We start from the raw sequence: 22,677 nt of genomic DNA, 5'->3' as shown, positions 1-22,677 counted from the left end.
CGAGTCTTGAGCTTTAGTAAAAGTCTTGGTGCAGCTGGCAGGCCAGTTTTGGGACTGTAACACTGACACGTTAGCTCTACAGTTCTGTCCTGCTGAAACCTTTGCTTCCGTTTGGAAAAAGTAGAGCTCGGCTTGAGATGCAGATATACTGTAGTGTGAGGTTTGACGTTGATTAGACCCGTTCTCATCTCAATAAGCATACCAATCATTGTGGAGAGAATCAATATTACTGAGATTACCAATAATCGAAACCATTGGCGGCCTATATTTGCTCACATGTGTAGAAACTTGTGGAGGGTATAGTGTGAACTAGTTGTCAAATGATCAATATCAGCCAAAAGAAGGTTAATCAGTTATTATTAATGACCCGGATCCCTAATTCCGAAAGGACTGGGACCTGTACGCACCTCAGTATAGAATGGGGCCTTTTTTGTATGTCCCTCTTCCTTTAACCTTTCCTGTTTTCTACCTTTCTACCTTTTCCTTTTCACCTTTGCTTCTGTTCATGAGACCTTTTTCATGCCTTCGTCAAATGAGAAACTTCAGTTTTTGTACTTACGTCAGGAATTGAGCTGCCGACGTGCACAAAGCCTGTAGTTGTCTTTTGAGGTAGCAGACAAATGTGGTTTAAGCCTGTCTTTGGCCTTGTTGCATCAGATGTTCACCAGTGTATTTTTAATGTATTGCAACTTCAATAACATGATATTTTAAGATAAGTGATACTTTTTAAATCCCATTTAACCTCCTCATTTAACCCATCCATGAAGTGAAACACTACATACACACTAGTGAATACACACACACTAGGGGGCAGTGAGCACACTTGCCCAGAGCGGTGGGCAGCCCTATCCACAGCACCCAGGTTAGGTGTCTTGCTCAAGTCATGTGCTGTCAGCACTGGGGATCAAACCGGCGACCTTCCGGTTACAGGGCCAGTTCCCTGACCTCCAGCCCACGACTGCCCATATTATGCAGCCCTAGTGTTAGTCTCACAATCTCGTAACAAGAATACACGTTGCTATTGGATTGTGGTGAAATCTACTGTAAAACGAGGGTAAAACCCGCCCCCCAAATTCCTCCAGTTTGTACTGATATAGTACAATTAATAACACTGACAAAACAAGCAAGCTAGCAAATGGCATCATATACTAAAGTTTGAACACGCCCAGCCAAGTGAACATCAGTGAACACACCCTCTTCAGGAAACATCTGGATTTTCTGCAAATTTTAGTACATAGTTTGTGATTTTTTTTTTTTTTTTTTTTTTTAAATAGTGGGGAAAAAAAATAGTTTCTGATTTTGGAAATAAAATATAAAATGTGCTATAACTTTTTCACAAGCTACATTTTATGTTTTATTTTTTTCCCCATGTTTCCCATATTTATGCATTAAAAACGTTTTTTTTTTTTTCCACTTTCCACAGAAAATCAGTATAACTCATTTAATCGAGGATGCCCAAACTTTTGCATTTGACAAACATGCTTGAGTTTTTTTATTTTTTGGGTGGACGTTTTGTTTTGTGGTCATGCCAACACGGGCTGGGAGGCTGATGAGCTCTGCTGAGCTTCGTCTTCACAGAGTGTCGAATTGGTTTAGGAATTTGTTCCCACCCCAAAAGACCCGGCCCGTCTGCAGGGACAGCAGAGGAGGGGAAAGTTCAGCTCCTCACTGCTGGGCTTTAGTTACATTTAGGGATCAGACGCCTTCAAAAACGACCAAAATCCACTGAAACCACATTAAACTAAGATAAAACGGTGGTGATCGTGATTTTTTAACAGAGAAAATTCTCACATTTGTGGGTTTCTTTGGTCTCTTGTTCTCCGTCTCGCCGGTTTCTCTGTTTTTCTCGTATCTCTCTGTTTGGAGTCTCTGAAAAACCTCCGTTTGGAGGATCATGTAGCCCCAACACTTCACCCCACCCCTCTACCTCAACAAGAATCGGGACGCCCACCCCTAAAAACAGAGGGCTAAGGGCTCAGAGGTAGGGGCGAGGGGTGAAATGGGACTGGGCCTAAATGTCCACACAGCTTTAGAGATGTGATGACTTTTACTCTACCGTAACCCAGGTCTTTCCTCTGTATGCCTTTATTCTGTACATTATTTACATTGAACTCTAATCTGACGTTACTCATTTTATATTAGACGCCTACTTTCATGCAAACGTTTGGGCAGCCCTGGTCAAATGACGTGCTCTGTTTATTTTCCGCCAAGGACCCAACCGTTGTTCCTAGAGAAATGCCAAAATAGGCTTGTGGTAAACCATTCATAAAAATGCCTGTCCACTAATGACCTCAGTGATGGTCAACACTCAACTCAGAAGTTGTTCGAGTGACTTTGAGCAGGAAACTCCATCCGGTTAGAATTAAAGGAGAAGTTTGAATATTATTTCTGCAAGATGTAAACTGGATCACAGTGGTTTGATGTGAAATGCTCCAAGAGTTCTTTATGGTGGTGGTGATGGGAACCAGGGGTCACACGCACTACAGCTCAAATGTTGCCAGTTTATACACTCACCGGCCACTTTATTAGGTTGCTTGTTAACATATATAGCTACTCAGCCAATCACACGGCTGCAATTCAGCGCATTTAGACATGTAGAGGTGGTCAAGACGACTTGCTGAAGTGCAGACCGAGCATCAGAACGGGGAAGAAAGGGGATTTAAGGGGCTTTGAACGTGGCGTGGTTGTTGGTGCCAGACGGGCTGGTCTGAGTATTTCAGAAACTGCTGATCTGCTGGGATTTTCACACACAACCATCTCTAGGGTTCACAGAGAACGGTCAGAAAAAGAGGAAATGTCCAGTGAGCGGTCAGTTGTGTGGACGAAAATGCCTTGTTGATGTGAGAGGTCAGAGGAGAATGGGCAGACTGGTTCCAGATGATAGAAAGGCAACAGGAACTCAAATAACCAACCAGAATCTCTGAGGAACGTTTCCAACACCTTGATGAAAGTCTGGCACGAAGATTTAAGACAGTTCTGAAGGCAAAAGGGGGTCCAACCTTTTACTAGCTAATAAATAAAGTGGCCGGTGAGTGTGTACTATCAAAACATTCAGCGAACCACGTCCTATTTTATGTAATCCTGAAAATGGTGAAATGGTGGTAAATTAAAAACAAAAAAATTATTTGGGGGCTGTGTTGCCTCATAACTCCCTGCAGGGCATCAGTTTTTAAGCCAAAATCATGTCAGAACCACTACAAACCAGCACCACCATTTGTCTGTTCAGGAGCTTTTAGGGACAAACATCTCCAGACATCTGGTTCCCATCACCATCACTGTGAACAATTGTAGCCAGTAAGTTTCTCTAGAACGGAGCATTTCACATCAAACCGCTCAGAATGGCTCTGTTTACATCTCCGCCGTTTAATTATGCAGACGATTTGAAAAATTAATGGGATTCCTCTTTAGAGGTCTAATCAGTTTCATGTGGGCCTTTTGTAAACAGCCTCTCATCTGCTCTGGTTGCCTTCTCTGTGTATCCGTTCTGTTCATGTCTTCTCGTTTTTCTGTTTTGTTGTTGTTTTTGTTTTGTTTTTTGGGTAAAGCAGGTCCTGCTGAGTTCCATCTACATTTGTAACCCATTTTAGTCCCATTTGTCCGGTTCCAGTGAAATGCTCTTCTGCACTTGTTACCCCTTTAACTTTGATTTATTTTTTTTTAATCATATTTAATGTTTAATGTCAAGGTTCTGTTTCAAAAACTCTTGAGATTACGTTTGACACACACAGAGATTAATATAAGTGCTGTATTTTACATGAAAACTCTACCTGACAGACGAGAAGTCCCTTTCATCTAACTGTCTTTTTTTGTTGTTGTTGTTTTATTTTGCAATTTTATGAGATTTTCAGATCATATTGTTTGTTTTTAATTTGCATGTGTGCACTTAAGGAAGAAATGAAACTTTTATGAACTGCTAAATGTGTCTATGTTGATATCGGACAGTGTTTTGTTGACCTCACATGACTAGCATTAAATGACTGTGCTAGAAATCATGGTCAGAATCTAGTTGTCCTGGTTGTTTTTGAGGAAATCGGGTTTAAAGATGCTGAGTCAATGCGATGCAGTGTTTGGTGGGGAGCGGATGTTTTTATCCACTGGAAAATGCCAATCTCGCTAAGCTAGCCAGTTACCATTAGAGAAATACACTCACCGGCCACTTTATTAGGTTTATTGATTGTTAACACAAAGAGCTAATCAGCCAATCACACGGCTGCAACTCACTGCATTTAGGCATGTAGAGGTGGTCAAGACAATTGCTGAAGTGCAGACCGAGCATCAGAACGGGGAAGAAAGGGGATTTAAGGGTCTTTGAACGTGGCGTGGTTGTTGGTGCCAGACGAGCTGGTCTGAGTATTTCAGAAACGGCTGATCTGCTGGGATTTTCACACACAACCATCTCTAGGGTTCACAGAGAAAGGTCCGAAAAAGAGGAAACATCCAGTGAGCGGTCAGTTGTGTGGACGAAAATGCCTTGTTGATGTGAGAGGTCAGAGGAGAATGGGCAGACTGGTTCCAGATGATAGAAAGGCAGCAGGAACTCAAATCACCAACCAGAATCTCTGAGGAACGTTTCCAACACTTTGCTGAAAGTCTGCCATGAAGAATTAAGACAGTTCTGAAGGAAAAAGGGGGTCCAGCCTTTTACTAGCAAGGTGTACTTAATATAGTGGCCGTTGAGTGTAATGGCATTCGTGTTGGTCACATTACGTCCTACAAGGGGAATTTCCATCTTGGGGGTGTAAACAAAGTGGTTCAGGGTGGTTTGATGTGAAATGATGTGTTACCAACTCAGACGATTCAGTGGTGTTGATGAGAACCAGGAGTCGCAATGTCTGCAACCCAAATATAGCCGTATTATTTGACATCCAAAATGACCAGTGAACTGTCACTCATCTTCTGAGTTTTATATCTAATGGAGATCAGGAGAAATTAAAAAAGTGTTTTTCTTGGGTACTACTTTGCCTTCCAGCACCCTGCATCCACTATGAATGTATATAAAAAAGATATAATAATAATAATAATACATACATACATACATAATATGAATCAGTTTTATTTATATAGCACTTTTCATGCTGGTGGCAGCTCAAAGTGCTTTACAGACAGCTGATAAAACATAGTTATACAAGAAATCATTAGTATTTATTCGCCCATCAGAGCCAGAGCAGCGTAAACAGCTCATGGTGAGTCCACTGTGTCTCTCAGTTCTCAGAGATCTTCTCACTCAGCTCATGATCTCATATGAAGCTTTTAGCTGACGTCACTGGTGTGACCCACTATTCTTATCCAATTGTGGAAAAATAGAAACACAAATGGATTAAATGATATATTTTAGTGGATGTTCCATGACTGACAACATATGAAAAGGTAAGAGAGGCACAGCAGACCTGAGAAAGAAGCAGAAGACAGAGGAAGAAATCACTGAGTTTACATGCACCCAGTAATCCCATCATAATCAGACGGTTACCTGATTATTCAAACGGTCATGTAAATACCGTAGTCCCATCTAGAAATCCGATTAGGAAATCCGAAATAAAGAGGCTGGATTTTAGCTCAGTAGTCAGATTTCTCAGTGCTGTGAACTCTGACTCTGATTTCTTTCTGATTTCTCAGTCTGAGCATGTGCGAAAACAGACGACAGTACCGGAAATCAGCGAGCAGCGTCGTATGGTATGAAACTGTGACTGGGGCAGTTCCTCTCTTGTCACTGGGGTGGTTCCTTCAGGGGTCCATCTCCGAGCCTTTAGTCAGGGAACATAACTGAACCATAATCCACTGAAATGATCTGATCTAAGCTGGACTGACTCCACACACCCCGCCTCGCCTCGCCTCCAGGATTTTATTCTACTGCTCTGTTTTAAAACTTTCGGTTATGAAAAGGAACAAATACCAACTTTTCACCTGGAGGAACTGATTTAAGCTCCACAATCAGACCTTAGAACCACTGTAGAACCTTTGAGGGAACATTTACACTGTTTGTACCTTGATGGAGAAAATTTTGTACCTGCACCTTATGTACAATATACCAATAACTTAAGTTGATTTGGATTACTGACAAGATATGATTTTCTGCAATTATCGGATTATCAGTGGTGGACAGTAACTGAGTAACTGAGTAAATGTAATTAGTTTCTGTACTTTAGTATTTTTGGTGTATCTGTACTGAAGTTTCTCCGTTCTGGACTTTTTCCTTTCACTCCACCACATTTCAGAGTCTAATATCCAACTTTTTCCTCCTACATTCTGAGAAATCTGTCGTTCCTTTTGGTTTCTGTGTGTATAAAAACGTAACATGTCAAAACGAAAGAAGCGCAAAGCCAGAGCACCAATCAGGGCCCAGCGGTCACTTTGTTTAGAGCTGGTTTTGACCTGTCGGTCATACCGACCCAGTGCAGCACGCGGTTCAACGTCAGCGCAGCAGCGTAAAACTTTGGGAGAGTCTGTTCAACATAAATGATGAACTAACCTAACTTTGTGTAAATAGAGCTCAATATAGAAATATGTCCACATATGCAGTCGAGACTGACGCGGCTTTTTTCTGAATTTCTACAAACACCATTTCATTTTATAGTAAATGAGTTTGGGCTGGTTTATGTTTATGAACAGACGGTTCTTTGAGTTCTACTGATTCTGTATAGAACCTTTTTCTTTACTAAAGAACCGTTGAAGAACTGAATGTGGGATATTGACAGCCTAAGTCACCTCATCAAAAATGCTACCAGCACCAAAATGTATGGGTAGAGACTTAATAACATGGTTCTTCACGGGTTCTTTAGTAAAGGCAATGGTTCAAAATGTTCTCCAGCCCATATTTACAGCTAACATTTAGCTCCCTACATAAACTGTAGGTACTGTATAGAACCCTTTTTAAGAAGGTTCCATATAGAACCACCTACAGCATGTTCTCCATCAACTTGAAGAAACCTTTCCTGGTGCAAAAAACCCTTTAATCATGCAAATGGTTGTCTGAGTGTTCATAGTTCTAAATAGAACGATGTTCTTTTCAAAAGAAGCCTTGTAGAACCATATATATATATATATATATATATATATATATATATATATATATATATATATATATATATATATATATATATATATATATATATGTATATATAACCATATACATATATGGTAAGGTGGTTTAAGCTGTCAGTATCCTACACTCGGTTCCTCTTCATGAAACCATGAACACTCAAAGAACCTTTTACACAACTGTACATCACGGAAAGGTTCTTCATATTGATGGAGATTGTGTTGTAGATGGTTCTATATAGCACCAAAAATGGTCCTTTTATAGTTACAATATCAAGCTTGTAACAATAGAAGAACCCTTTTCTAAAAGGTTCCATATAGAACCATCATATAGTATTGGCATGAAGGGAAAGGCACGTTCTCCATCAATCTGAAGAACCCTTTCATGATGCAAAGACCCCTTTAACCGTGCAAAGGGTTCTGAGTGTTAGTGATTCTGTATAGAACCATTTTCTTTACCAAAGAACCCTTGAAGAACCGAAGGCAGGACATTGACAGGCTAAATCACCTTAGCAATGGTTTGAAATGTTCTCCAGCCCATATCTACAACTAACATGTAGCTCCCTACATAAAACTGTAGGTACTATATAGAACCCTTTTCAAGAAGGTTCTATATAGGACCATCTGTAGCACATTCTCCATCAATCAGAAGAACCCCTTCCTGATGAAGAGAACCCTTTAATCATGCACTCGGTTCTTCAAGGGCTCTTTAGTAAAAAAAAAGTTATGAAATGGAACCATGAACACTCAAAGAACCCTTTGCATGATTAAAAGGTTCTCTGCATCACAAAAGGGTTCCTCAGATTGATGGAGAATGTGCCTTTACCGTATAGGTGGTTCCATATGGAACCTTCTTGAAAAGGGTTCTATACAGCACCAGAAAACGACACTGTAATCATAGTAGAACCTTTTTAGAACCATCCACAGAACCAGCTTATTGAGTGTTTACGTGGGGGGGCTTTGCGTTAGCTGTAAATATGCGCTGAGGTGGGACGTAGCACGACTGGTCAGCTGTGGTTCGTCTGGTTGGTCAAACTGACCTGAGACCAGCCAAATCAACTCCTCCATCAGAGCGGTCAGGCTTTCCGACTCCACACAGGAGCGCGGTGAGGGCCAGCAGATCACCTCACAAACACGCCCCCAGTCCCCGACCTGCCCCTCGACCCCTCAGGAAAGCTCTGACCAGCACAGTGGGCTTCGGAGAGCGGAGGGAACCCGGACCAGGATGGTCTAAGGTGAGTGTGGGGACATTTATGGGGACCTTTTATCGATGTTTCTCACAAAGTTTAGCCTCGGACGTTTGAGAAGCTGCCAGTTAAACCGGTGAGGGCAGGCGGCTGTGGGGCTGTGAGGTCTGCAGTAGGACTTTTTCTCTAGTTTAGCGTTTTTTCCCTCACACCTTCCTCTCTAAACTGATAGATACGTGAACAACATCGTGGAAAACGACGAAAAACGTGGGGACTTGGTGAGAGTTAGCCACCACATGAGGGCTTGGCCTGGTTCCCCTCAGGCGTCTGTTGATGGACTCATATATCCTCCTCAGACCCAATGTGATGTAGCCTAAAACAAAATGGGGTATTTTGCTAATAACAACAACTAAATAACTAGTTTGCATGTTTTAAAGTCAAACTAAAGCCGTTCAGTCACGCTTTCGTCCAGAAAAAACCCTCTTTTAAAGGTTCTTTAGATGTTCAGTCATAATTTTGAGCCCAGCTGGTCAAACTACATTGTGTTGATGGTGGAAATAAGTTGAACACACCCTCTACACTTTATTACACACTTACTTTTTATTGCATTAGATGAAATTTAGCTTTGGATAAATAATACGTACGTTTTTCAGTTGTTGAGTTGCTCATTTCACGCCTGTGTGTAAATTTCATGAAGAATGGCCCGAAGATGCGGCCCAAAGCCACTTGGAAGAACGTCTGGTTCCATTGACTTACATTAAAAGTGAATTATGTTTTTTACTTCTCCTGTAAAGTTAGCATTTTGGAGATTTTGGATATGTTATATGTTTTTTATATCACTGCTGTCATAAGAAAACCTCTTATCTCCGTTTTTGTCGCTTTTCAGTTTTTGATATAAAGTGAAAATACCCATTGCTCTTTACACTGTGGGTAAATTTAATGAAGAATGGACCAGAAGAAACGGCCCAGAGTGACTTATAAAAAACTCTGGTTCCATTGACTTACATTGAAAGTAAAGTAGGTTTTTTCCTTCTCCTGTAAAGTCACCGTTTTGGAGGTACAGGGTTCCACAAATAGGTAAAAATTGTGCACTATGCAGGAAAACGGCACATTTAAGTGTGTTCTATGTAGAGGTGGTGAACTTACTTTCACTGAAAATCAGCTAAATGTGATCTTGGGCTGGTTGAACTTTCACATACAATAGATTTTCCATCACAAAGAAGAGCCATTAATGCCTTTAGGTTCTATTGGCTTTACTAAAGACCTCTTGTGGAAAATCTCCTGGAACATCTGCATGATGAGATTACGTCAAGGTGCAGTTAGTGGTTTAACTGTCATATTTTTGAGAAAAACAGCTCATGGGGTCCAAAGCAAACTCTGGATCAGACTTCAAGGGGTTGGTGTTTTAGAGCAGATGCATTGGATTATCCATTGTTTTGCGCTGGTCCATCCACTCAGGTGCCAGACATTCAGGAAAGACAATGAACAGGAGCTGTGAGATATGTGAGCTGCGATTCTTAACAAAGGAATACTGGGGAGATGTGTGTGTGTGTGTGTTGGGTGGGTGTGGGTGTGGTTGGGTGGGTGTGTGCCTAAGACAAAAGATTTCAAACTGTTGGTTGGGGGTTGGATGTTAGTTTGTCTTTTTAGTTTCTGTGTAATTTAAGCTCAGCAGCTGCCGTTTTATGCTATGTGAAATTTTCGTGATAATTGGACCAATAGGATTGCTCTGAAATTGCTTCACATTAACATTAAAAGTACGCATTTCTGGACATTATATATCCTGTGTGGTGTTCAGGTCTGTGGGACTAATTTTCAATGTTTACCAGAAGAAAAAATCATGTGATTTATTATTATTTCAGCCTCAGATTCTTGGTTTTTGCTGATTTTCTGTGAAGAACATATAAATAACCCATTTTCAGGGTCTTCACTCTGTTCACCCCCCACACATTTATATTACACATGTGGTGCTGGGCTGAACCTGCGGGGAGTAAAAGTGAGGAGGTGCTGTCTTTCACTCTGTTCTCCTCCTACATGGCCTGCTGATAGTGTGTGTGTGTGTGTGTGAGGGTGGACAACATGGACAGGCTGCTGACTGGCTACAGCTGCTAAAGGACAACCTTGCACTGGACATTAGTGATATTTTAAACATCTGGTATTTTTGCATAAATTGTTAGTCAGACCACTGAGTAACCACATCAACATTTCATAAGGGATATATATATATATATCATAGTCATCCAGATTGGTTTGGTGAGAAATGCTTCATTCTTGAGAAACTGGCCAAAAAACAATTCTTGAGAAACAGAGTTGTTTGTGAACATTTAACTCCTCAGAAATCTGGAATCACAAAGTTATTTCATAAAATGTTTATGGATGTGCTGCCTGATGCCTGAGACACTGCCCTATGGTAGTTTTACCATAAAGGTTACGCCTAAAAGTTCAGCCTTTTCTCTCTCTGAGAGCGACACAGAGAAACTTGTTCGTGCATTTGTTACAGCAAAGTTGATCACTGTAATGGTCTTCTTACTGGACTTCCTAAGAAAACTGTACATTCTTTACAACTACAAAATGCAGCAGCATCAAAACAAGGAGGTGGTCATAATGTTATGTCTGATTGGTGTATGTTTATTAATCTCAGTTGGCCTTTTTTACATGGTTTCAGACACTGTATGACATACTGTTATCTATAAATATGGACAATAGTACATTGCATACATAGAAAGAGTATTAGCAGCCACCAAGTCTGATTTTTATCAGTACTTTTGTCCATTTTAATAAATGTAATATGCTGTCCTGTACTTTGTGCATAAAAATTGATAAGGAAGTCCACCAAATTGGTAAGGGTGTTAACCACATTGATAAGGGGGTTAACCAAATTGATAAGGGGGTTAACCAAATTGGTAAGGGTGTTAAACAAATTGATAAGGGGGTTAACCAAATTGATAAGGGGGTTAACCAAATTGATAAGGGTGTTAACCAAATTGGTAAGGGCGTTAACCAAATTGGGGGTTAACCTTACTCATTTACATCTCATTAACAGGCCATTCACTGGCAAACTAGTTAAACAAAACACCAGAAAAAAGCAGGAGTATCAAGCCGATTTGGAGGGAAGGAGCAAACCGTGACCCACTCAAAGACCCACTAAAGAGGAGAGCGAAGGAGTGAAAGCATGGCTGAAGGAGGGAGGCGCCCTGCTGCGCCAGACGGAGGATGGGGCTGGATGATCGTTGCTGGCTGCTTCCTCACCACCATCTGCACCCGTGCGGTCACCAGGTCAGTTATGGACTGAACTCAGATCAGCACCGTACTCATAAAATGCCTTGTGCTTCTGAGAGAGCTTTCTGGATTAGCATTGTTAAGCCTAGACTAATACATCATCAGTGGGATTCTCAATTAAAATAGGAGATTGGAGGCATAGAGATTTAAAATCATTTGTAAAGACACCCAACTGATCAAACATTCCAAGGAAATGTCTTAACATACAATAACCATGTCATGACAGGTGTCATAATGTTTGATGACATGGTGGTTAATTAGAGTAGACATAGCAAACATTCTAATGTGACATAAGCTGTTATGACCCTGTTATATCACAGGACACGATATTTCAAAACAGCATATGACATCTTCCAGGACTTGCTTATGGCTCATTGTTACTTACCATTATGGGCATCCAACTTTATGGCAACAGTTTGGGGAAGACTCTTGAGCCCCTGTGCACAAAGTAAGGTCATAAAGACATTGTTTGACGAGTTTGGTGTGATCTGAATCCAGTACAACACCTTTGGGATGTGATAGAATGAAAGATTTGCAGCATGAAAGTGCTCCTGACAAATCTGCAGGAATTGCATGATGGAATCATGTCAACATGGACCGGGAATCTCAAACATTCCCAACATCTTATGGAATCAACGCCATGAGGAACTGAGGCTGTTTTGGTGAGCAAAAGGAGGCCTAACCCAGTATTAGTATAGTGTTCCTTATAAAGTGTCTCGTGGGTGTTTAGACACAGAACTAACGTTTAGCATTCTAGCTACATTTGGCATAGAAGCAGATTTGGTTTAAACCTGAGATAAACCTGTGTCTGGAAGACTGACCACATGACCTTGATCTCTAAAACACATTAGAAGAGTCTCCCAAGATGACCGTTGCTGTATTTTGCAGGTGTGTGTCCATCTTCTTTGTGGAGTTTCACATGCACTTCTCCAGCGATTATTCCAGAACAGCGTGGATTCACTCTCTGGTGGACTGCACCACCATGCTGTGTGGTAAGAACTTGAGTTTTGATGAGTTTAACTTTCTCAATACGTTATGGTGAGCACAAATAAGCTAAGGGAAGTTTTCCTGTGTTCATAAGAACGGCTCTCCTAACGTCATAAGGCGCTTTTATTTTTTTGCTCTTATATTGGCTAGTGGGGGATAAAAGGGAATGTAAGGGATTTCTCAGAAGTGCTGCACAAGGGATAATGAAAATGAAAGTTTTGGCTTAAAACATTGAAAACAGATTTATTATTAAATAAATAAATAAATAAATACACGTGGTTGGTATAGTGTAGTGGATAACACAAAGTCCTTGCATCGCGTCACAGTGAGAGTTTATACCGTTCCACATGTTGGAGCAGAAACTGGTCTGCAGAGGAGACGAAGTTCATGCGCTGATCTTTAAAAGACGGCGGTGGGACGGACGTCCAGCTTATGTGTCTCAGAACACGACGTCTTCCTCTCGGCCTTCTTTAATAAGGACATGTGAAGGACGTTTTCCTGAGTCTGACGTCATTTTAAAGCACTTAAAAACACAATCACTGCTCACTGCTGCTCATCTCACTCTGAGTGGACCTCACGTGATGTTCACTGTCATGGTAACATCTACTCTGAGCGGTTCTCCACGCATGCACATAATTCTGGATCGGATTACTTGTAGTGAGCATGTAAACGAAGATTTTCCATCAGATAGTTAGTAGAGTGAGAATAAACACCTCAGTCTTAGTCTATAATCGAAATGTAATCAATCGGATTGGCCAAAATCTTTGCATGTAAACACAGACACAGTCAGACTTTCTTAAACAGTGGCTTTGAATTGTATCTGTGCTCTAATGTCTGCTCTGCACTGTCTCTGCAGCTCCTCTGGGCAGTTACATAGGGAACCATTTGTCGTGCAGAGCGGCAGTGATGGTTGGAGGATTGCTGTCCTCTGTTGGGCTCATTCTCAGCTCTTTCGCCACCAGTCTGGAGTACCTCTACCTGTCTCTGGGCGTTCTCACAGGTCAGATAGACACTTCAGCGCACAAAGAACACCTTATTATGGCTTCTCTTAAATCGTACAACTTCTATTTGATTTTCAATATGCCAGCCAAGACACTGATGTCCAGATTGCTTCATTAGTTTCACATTGGAGATACAAAGCTTATGTAGCATATCTAGGCCGTTACTGTCTTGGCTTAAACTACATATAGTTGTTAAAGGGGAACCGATTTTGCTAAATTACTTAAACCTTCAGTGGTTTAGATGTGAAGAAAATCATTCAGAGTGGTTCACCGTTATAGTACTAGGAACCAGACGTCTGAAGCATTTAATGGATCCAAAACTCAGAGTATAGATATTTATCACAGAAGTTTAATTATGCTGTGTTATCTTGGGTGAATTTATATTGGGGATTGGGTGAAAACACACGACCATTCAATCTGTTGCTTGGCGTTGTTCAGTGAATGTGCGCACCCAAGGTCCCTCGTCTAAGGGAGTGTGAATTTGAGGAGGAACTGATTCAGATATAACACCAGCGCCAAAGCAGAAGAACCCAGGCAGAGTGGAAATCGACTGTGTCAACAACAAACTGCTTGCTGCTCTGCTCACCAGTTTACAGGGCAGGACAGCGAGGGGCAACTGGGGTCTATCGCAGCTCCTCTGACGGATAACATTACTCACATAAGAGCTTTTGCTGACCGTGCGACGAAACGCCACCAATCCAAACAACACAAACGTGCAGGGCGGAGAGGTTCAAGATTTAAAGCACTACCCCTTGTAACTCAGTTAGGGTGACAAGGGGTAGGGGTAAAAAGAAGAAATGGGACTGGGTCGTTTTGGGACTGGACATGAACTACACAAAACACATGCTAATTACAATGAAAATTACAAGACATTTGATTACTTTAGTGCAGCGGTGGACGAAGTACACAAACCACGTACTCGAGTTAAAGTAGAGACCCCCAAGGTAAATATTACTCCTGTAAAAGTAGAAGTTCCTCCCTTTAGACCTCCACTTGAGTAAAAGTACTAAAGTATTTCCCTTCAAATGTACTTAAGTATAAAGTAAAAGTACTAAAACTTTAATTAACTTAATGCAACTTAGTTCCAAGTTTAAGTTGAATAAAAACTGGCTTTAAACTCAGGATCACAGATGAGCTCCTTTACTATGTTGATCTGTAGGCGTCTGTTCATAAACATAAACCAGCCCAAACTCATTTACTATAAAATGAAATGGTGTTTGTAGAAATTCAGAAAAAAGCCGCGTCAGTCTCGACTGCATATGTGGACATATTTCTATATTGAGCTCTATTTACACAAAGTTAGGTTAGTTCATCATTTATGTTGAACAGACTCTCCCAAAGTTTTACGCTGCTGCGCTGACGTTGAACCGCGTGCTGCACTGGGTCGGTATGACCAACAGGTCAAAACCAGCTCTAAACAAAGTGACCGCTGGGCCCTGATTGGTGCTCTGGCTTTGCGCTTCTTTCGTTTTGACATGTGACGTTTTTATACACACAGAAACCAAAAGGAACGACAGATTTCTCAAAATGTAGGAGGAAAAAGTCGGATATTAGACTCTGAAATGTAGTGGAGTGAAAGGAGAAAGTCCAGAATGGAGGAACTTCAGTACAGATACACCAAAAATACTAAAGTACAGAAACTAATTACATTTACTTACTTGCTGCTTTAGTGCATCTTAAAGCTTCTTGGTTTTTGACATTTAAATCTTTCAGCTTGATTCAGCAATAGGTCCATACGACAATACCATCGCCGGTGGGCGGAGGCCTACCAGCAATGTCTTGTTCTTAAATAGAAGCATTTGAGCCACTTCACCAGTAAAACACGAGTTCTGTTGACTAAATAAATATAATAACTAAACACAGAGGCAGCAGAACTGTACTACAGTACGACTGTGCCTCGTTTGACTGAGCCCACCTTTTTCTGTCTTTCTCAGGTGTGGGCTTTGCCTTCTGTTACACCCCTGTGGTCGCCATGGTGGGCACCTACTTCAAAGCGAGGAAAGCTCTAGCTTATGGGATTGCCATGTCGGGCACCGGCATTGGGACCTTCATCCTCGCGCCTGTGGTGCAGCTCCTCATTGAGCTCTATTCCTGGAGGGGGGCGCTCCTCATTCTAGGGGGTCTTGTCTCACATTTATGCGTCTGTGGGGCCCTTATGAGGCCCCTTGTCAACCCCCGGCTGAAGCAGAGCAGCAAGAGGGAGTTTGAGGTTGAGGTTGAGCTGGTAACATCTAAATTGCACGTGGAATTGAACCTGGAAAAAGCTGGAGCTCCAAAAGAGAATTCGGGAATATCCGAGTCGGGTTGTAGTGCTGTGAATGCAGACAAAGAGAGAGGCAGAGGTCTAGCAGAGGACGAGTGTGAGGAAATGGAGAGTTTACTCGAAAATGGAGAACAAGTCATGACGGAGTCAAACCCAGCAGAAGAACAGCTTATAGATTCAGTCCAAAGTGACTTTACACCTGAAGAGAAAACATGTGCAGAGGAATCTCCAGATTCAGACATGAAGGAGAACATAAAAGACGTAGACTCAAAGCCTGAGGACACAAAAGGAATTTCAGTGAACAGAACTTCAAAAAATTCAGGACAAGAAATAAACATTAAGTCTACCAACTTGAAGAACCCGAACCAGAGAACTCAGTCAGACACGAGTCTTGACAGTTCTTTTCCAGCTGACTCAGTTTTAGTGCTAACTGACTCAGTGCTAACTGACTCAGAGCTAGCTGAGTCAGTAGAAGCTAACTCAGTGCTAACTGGCTCAAAGCTAGCTGAGTCAATAGAAGCTAACTCAGTGCTAACTGGCTCAAAGCTAGCTGAGTCAATAGAAGCTAACTCAGTGCTAACTGGCTCAAAGCTAGCTGAGTCAATAGAAGCTAACTCAGTGCTAACTGGCTCAAAGCTAGCTGAGTCAATAGAATCTAACTCAGTGCTAACTGGGTCAGAGCTAGCTAAGGCAGTGTTTGTTGACTCAGAGCTAGCTGAGTCAATAGAAGCTAACTCAGTGCTAACTGGGTCAGAGCTAGCTGAGTCAATAGAAGCTAACTCAGTGCTAACTGGGTCAAAGCTAGCTGAGGCAGTGCTTGGTGACTCAGAGCTAGCTGAGTCAACAGAATCTAACTCAGTGCTAACTGCGTCAAAGCTAGCTGAGGCAGTGCTTGTTGACTCAGAGCTAGCTGAGTCAATAGAATCTAACTCAGTGCTAACTGCGTCAAAGCTAGCTGAGGCAGTGCTTGTTGACTCAGAGCTAGCTGAGTCAATAGAAGCTAACTCAGTGCTAACTGCGTCAAAGCTAGCTGAGGCAGTGCTTGTTGACTCAGAGCTAGCTGAGTCAATAGAAGCTAACTCAGTGCTAACTGGGTCAGAGCTAGCTGAGGCAGTGCTTGTTGACTCAGAGCTAGCTGAGACAATAGAAGCTAACTCAGTGCTAACTGGGTCAGAGCTAGCTGAGGCAGTGCTTGTTGACTCAGAGCTAGCTGAGTCAATAGAAGTTAACTCCGTGCTAACTGGGTCAGAGCTAGCTGAGGCAGTGCTTGGTGACTCAGAGCTAGCTGAGTCAATAGAATCTAACTCAGTGCTAACTGGGTCAGAGCTAGCTGAGGCAGTGCTAGTTGACTCAGAGCTAAACGACTCAAAGCTAACTGTGCCATTCCTAGCTAACCCAAAGCTTACTGACTCGAACCTCGCTGTGTTGGTGCTGGTTGACTCAACACGACGTGACTCAGAGGTAGCGGACTCAAAGCTACTGTGTGAAATGGCCTTTAGCGAAAGTCCAGGCAGAGAAAAGGAAGGTCATTTCTTCCCGCCGTCCACAGACGAGTGCCGCTTCCTGCTAATGCCTGACTTTCTGCTCCTGTCCGTGTCGTTCCTGTTCCTGGCGTTCGGCTGCAGCGTGCCGTTTGTTTACCTCGTGCCATATTCTCTCAGCGTCGGCATCAGTCATCAGCAGGCAGCCCTCCTCATGTCCGTGCTGGGAGTGATGGGAATTGTGGGCAACATCACGTTTGGCTGGATCTCCGATAGAAAGTGAGTCAGAGTTCTTTCCGTTATTGACGTTGACAGCATGATAGAGTAACAGTCTTAAGCACTATTTGAACAGGATTTTACACGAGGAGGTGGGGTGATGTCATTCCCCCGGCATTTCTCAGTGATGTTAGTCCCATGAGCCGTTTTTATGGACTGCACGTTCCTGCACAGTGGTTGGGATAGTGTAGTGGGTAACACCTCTAGACTGGGGTTCAATCCCCCACCTGGGTAAGCGCCCTACACTATACCAATAAGAGTCCTTGGGCAAGATTCCTAACACTGCCTTCGCCTACCTCTGTAAAAGTTGCTCTGGATAAGAGCGTCTGCCAAATGCCATAAATGTAAATGCTTCAGGAAAGATTCCGGCATCTTTTACCTGCTATAACACGAGCAAAAGGAATTCTCCAAGTTACATAAATACAGTGTGAACCTGCATGTCAGTAAAAACGGCATCATATCCTGTGGAACAGCAGATTCTTAAGCAGGTCTAGTAAGTAAGTCTGTGGCTAAAATAAAGCTATTATGTACTGTCCTACCCCAAGTGTTCAACTGGGAACATTAAAACGGAAAAATTACAGAACAAAGGTTTTTATGCGGTAATGTCGACTGTTGGCTGTGAATTCCCGAGCTTAATTACAATGCTACTTGTAAAGGTAGTGCTTAATTTGGGTAGCTGCTCCCATCTCTGGTATTTATACCAGGATTTTTTATCCCATAAGAATTGGTCATAAACAAATGCCCTGTGGTCATAAACATCCTGCGGTAAATCGGCATTTCCCCGCCTAATCTAGGACTAATCGCTTCCAAATAAGTGCTTAAACGTGATAAACCCACCTGTTAGCATCAAGCCTCTTCCTTGTTTCTACTTCTACCATATAGGTGCACTTTGTAGCTCTACAGTTCCAGACTGTAGTCCATCTGTTTCTCTGATACTCTGTTACCCTGTTCTTCAGTGGTCAGGACCCCCATTGACCCTCACAGAGCAGGTAGTATTTGGGTGGTGGGTCATTCTCAGCACTGCAGTAATGCTGATGTGGTGGCGGTGTGTTAGTGTGTGTTGTGCTGGTCTGAGTGGATCAGACGCAGCAGTGCTGCTGGAGTTTTTAAACACCTCAGTGTCGCTGCTGGACTGAGAATAGTCCACCAACCAAAAATATCCAGCCAACAGCGTCCTGTGGCCACTGATGAAGGACTAGAGGATGACCAACACAAACTGTGCAGCAGCAGATGAGCTGTCGTCTCTGACTTTACATCTACAAGGTGGACCGACAAGGTAGGAGTGTCTAATAGAGCTGGAGTGTTTAAAAGCTGCACTGCTGTGTCTGATCTATTCAGACCAGCACAACACACACTAACACACCGCCACCACATCAGTGTTACTGCAGTGCTGAGAATGACCCACCACCCAAAATAGTACCTGCTCTGTGAGGGTCAATGGGGGTCCTGACCACTGAAGAACAGGGTAACAGAGTATCAGAGAAACAGATGGACTACAGTCTGTAACTGTAGAACTACAAAGTGCTAGTATTATGAGAACATTGGGCCTCATTCACCCAGGATTTGTTCTTAGGTAGGAACAGAATTTACTTACACTCCAGAGCACAAAGTTAGGCTGTCTGTCTATCTGACATAGACTTAGACTATTTAGGACCTTTCTCAAGAACAAATTTAAGAAAAAACTTAAGATATTGGTGAATGAGGCCCATTATCTGAAGTAAAAACATTTCGTAATGTAATATGTCTTCATTTCTCTCCGTGTGTGTCTGTGCAGGTGTTTGAGGACGTATCGAATAGTGAGTTACTTGCTGGCCATCGTGCTTGAAGGGCTGGCTTGCCTCTTTGTGCCCCTGTTGAGGAACTTTTCACTGCTAGTGGCCTTTGCCCTTTTCTACGGCTACTTTGACGGTGCCTATGTGGCACTCCTCCCTGTGGTGACCTCTGATACTGTAGGCCCCACCTACCTCTCCTCAGCCCTGGGCGTGGTCTTCTTCCTGCATGCCATTCCCTACCTCATCAGCCCACCAATAGCAGGTAAGAATTAGAGTTTTAGCCACGTCCGATCCCGAATACAGCCAGAAAAACTTTTGTCTGAACCCAATCCACACAAATTTAAATCTACCTCGGAAATGATGTTAAGACAATATATTTCAATTTCTAGTAAAGATGCTGCTTAATTTATAGAGTGTACATTTACATTTACGGCATTTGGCTGACGCTCTTATCCAGAGCGACTTACAATTGGATCATTTTACACAGGGAGGCCAAGGCAGTGTTAGGAGTCTTGCCCAAGGACTCTTATTGGTATACTCATACTCATACCACTACTATGGTAGTGTACTCATAGTTTGAACTCTTAAACTCTCAAGTTACACTACAAGTTAAAAGGCTGTCAAAGTAGCAAATCGCTGCTGTCGGAAGAAAACTTCGTATATCCATTTTTGACGTTTTTCAGTTTTTAATATAATTTGAAAATGCCTTTTGGTCTTTACATTGCGTGTAACGTTCATGATGAATGGACCAAAAGAAATGGCCCAAAATTGCTTGGAAAGACGTCTAAAAGTAAAGTAGGATTTTTCCTTCTCCTGTAAAGTTACTATTTTGGATACGAGGTTTTCTCCCGACAACAGCGAAATACTGGTAGTAAACTCAGGCAAGTTCCATGTCATATGACCAGCAATACATTCTCAGTAACAAACCAACAGTAATTGTTTATTACTTGTTATAAGGTCTGTCCAAATTCATCATTAAGCCCACAGAACAGAGACTGGACATTCTCTAATAAACACCATCAAACCCAAAGGTTTGCATGTGACTGGTGGGAGTCTCTAGAACAGGGTATTTAGTTAAAGTTCAATAAGGTCCAGTTAAAGAAAATCTCCTCAAGTGAAGGTCCAGAACATCATAATGTCTAACCTGCATCACGACTCAGTGCCATATACTGTTTACTGAAGTAGCCGAGTCGGAATATCAGCATCTTATACAGTCGAACTGAACATCAGATCAAATAAAGTCCAGTTCGGTCAGATTTCAACACCATTTACTGAATATCAGATCAAATAAAGTCCAGTTCGGTCAGATTTCACCAACATTTACTGAATATCAGATCAAATAAAGTCCAGTTCGGTCAGATTTCAACAACATTTACTGAACATCAGATCAAATAAAGTCCAGTTCGGTCAGATTTCAACAACATTTACTGAATATCAGATCAAATAAAGTCCAGTTCGGTCAGATTTCAACATTTACTGAACATCAGATCAAATAAAGTCCAGTTCGGTCAGATTTCAACAACATTTACTGAATATCAGATCAAATAAAGTCCAGTTCAGTCAGATTTCAACAACATTTACTGAACATCAGATCAAATAAAGTCCAGTTCGGTCAGATTTCAACAACATTTACTGAACATCAGATCAAATAAAGTCCAGTTCGGTCAGATTTCACCAACATTTACTGAATATCAGATCAAATAAAGTCCAGTTCGGTTAGATTTCAACAACATTTACTGAATATCAGATCAAATAAAGTCCAGTTCGGTCAGATTTCAACAACATTTACTGAACATCAGATCAAATAAAGTCCAGTTCGGTCAGATTTCACCAACATTTACTGAACATCAGATCAAATAAAGTCCAGTTCGGTCAGATTTCACCAACATTTACTGAACATCAGATCAAATAAAGTCCAGTTCAGTCAGATTTCAACAACATTTACTGAACATCAGATCAAATAAAGTCCAGTTCGGTCAGATTTCACCAACATTTACTGAACATAAGATCAAATAAAGTCCAGTTTGGTCAGATTTCACCAACATTTACTGAACATCAGATCAAATAAAGTCCAGTTCGGTCAGATTTCACCAACATTTACTGAACATCAGATCAAATAACGTCCAGTTCGGTCAGATTTCAACAACATTTACTGAACATCAGATCAAATAAGTCCCGTTCGGTCAGATTCTGACTGATTTCAGTTCTCCCCTCATTCACACTGGTTAAATTTGGCTCATCACTTCTTACAACACAGCAGTACACATCTAAAAAGGATACAGTGGCAAGTGAAAACATCTAAAGTCTAGTCAATATATCCGGTAATTCTTATGATCAGACTGTAGTAAGAATATTATTTAATATAAGATTATTTAAGTAATTTCTAGACGTCTTCTTAGCCACTTACACCTGCATCTCATTCTGTTGGCACATAGTGGCACAGCGAAATTCAAGAAAAACAACAAAGTGATCTGCCGGTTTAATAAGATCATTTCTCTTTATAAAATACCTTCAACAGATACGAAATGTCTAGAAATAAGTTAAATAATCATTTAGATACTATATTTACCTGTTGAAGCTTCTGTATAATTTTATATGAAAATGTGTGTTTTCAGTTTTTTTTCCTGGTGCAGATTTTTGCAAAGTACAGTACATGCAGTTCACATGATCTGCATTTCTGTTTCTCTCAGGTTGGTTGGTGGATCAGACGGGCTCCTACACAGCTGCTTTCCTCCTGAGTGGATTCTCATTAATCTGCAGTGCTTCGATTCTGGCCACTGTCAGTTTGGCTCGACGCTGCAATAGAAGGCCCTCTCAGTCTTACCTGGGATGAAGCCACTGAAAGGACCTTTGCCATGTTATGAGCAACATATCTTCACTCATTTGGAAACTAAAGAGGGTATCAAACCCAGCCTGTCAGGTACATATCACTGCGGTGTGCAGCTGGGAGATTGGCCACTCAGTGCAGCATCAGTGAGCCAAAACTAATGTTAAGCTATGGTACCAACAAGGATATGAATTAAAAGTAGCTTAAGCTAAAAATGCAAGTTTTACCTGCTCAGATTTGAGTCTAAATTCTCTTAACTTGCTGCAGTGTCTGTGTTTACACGCAAAGGTTTTTGCCAATCCGATTGAACACCTTCCGATCACAGATTCACACTGAGGTGATCGTGCTCATTGTACTCAACAGTCTGAAGGAAAATCTTCATTTACATGCTCACTACAAGTAATCTGATCCAAAATGACGCACATGCATGAAGAGTAGATGTTACCATGACAGCAAACATCACGTGAGGTCCAGTCAGAGTGAGATGAGCAGCAGTGAGCAGTGATTGTGTTTTTAACTGCTTTAAAATGACGTCAGACTCAGGAAAACGTCCCTCACACGTCCTTATT

The 22,677-nt window shown here is 41.7% G+C and overlaps 1 protein-coding gene across 1 annotated transcript; it reads left to right on the top strand.

Moving 5' to 3' along the window:
- Window positions 1–11,394: 11,394 nt before the first annotated feature.
- On the top strand, window positions 11,395–22,114 carry slc16a12a (solute carrier family 16 member 12a). The gene is made up of 7 exons (XM_037541950.1): window positions 11,395–11,498; window positions 12,390–12,493; window positions 13,345–13,488; window positions 15,424–15,787; window positions 17,267–17,512; window positions 19,284–19,543; window positions 21,972–22,114. The coding sequence occupies exons 1-7, from the start codon at window positions 11,395–11,397 to the stop codon at window positions 22,112–22,114; spliced, it is 1,365 nt and encodes a 454-aa protein (XP_037397847.1).
- The last annotated feature ends 563 nt before the right edge of the window (window positions 22,115–22,677 follow it).

This window comes from Pygocentrus nattereri, chromosome 10 (genome assembly GCF_015220715.1).
Source record: "Pygocentrus nattereri isolate fPygNat1 chromosome 10, fPygNat1.pri, whole genome shotgun sequence".
NCBI classification, from domain to species: Eukaryota; Metazoa; Chordata; class Actinopteri; order Characiformes; family Serrasalmidae; genus Pygocentrus; species Pygocentrus nattereri.
This window is presented reverse-complemented; position numbering and strand designations above follow the sequence as displayed.

Bases quoted from the DNA above. Each gene is read 5' to 3' on its own strand.
- slc16a12a (XM_037541950.1), top strand. From the start codon at position 11,395: ATGGCTGAAGGAGGGAGGCGCCCTGCTGCGCCAGACGGAGGATGGGGC. The intron at 15,788-17,266 runs GTCGGGTTGTAG...AAGTCCAGGCAG, and splicing joins GAGAATTCGGGAATATCCGA to AGAAAAGGAAGGTCATTTCT. The intron at 19,544-21,971 runs GTAAGAATTAGA...TGTTTCTCTCAG, and splicing joins CATCAGCCCACCAATAGCAG to GTTGGTTGGTGGATCAGACG.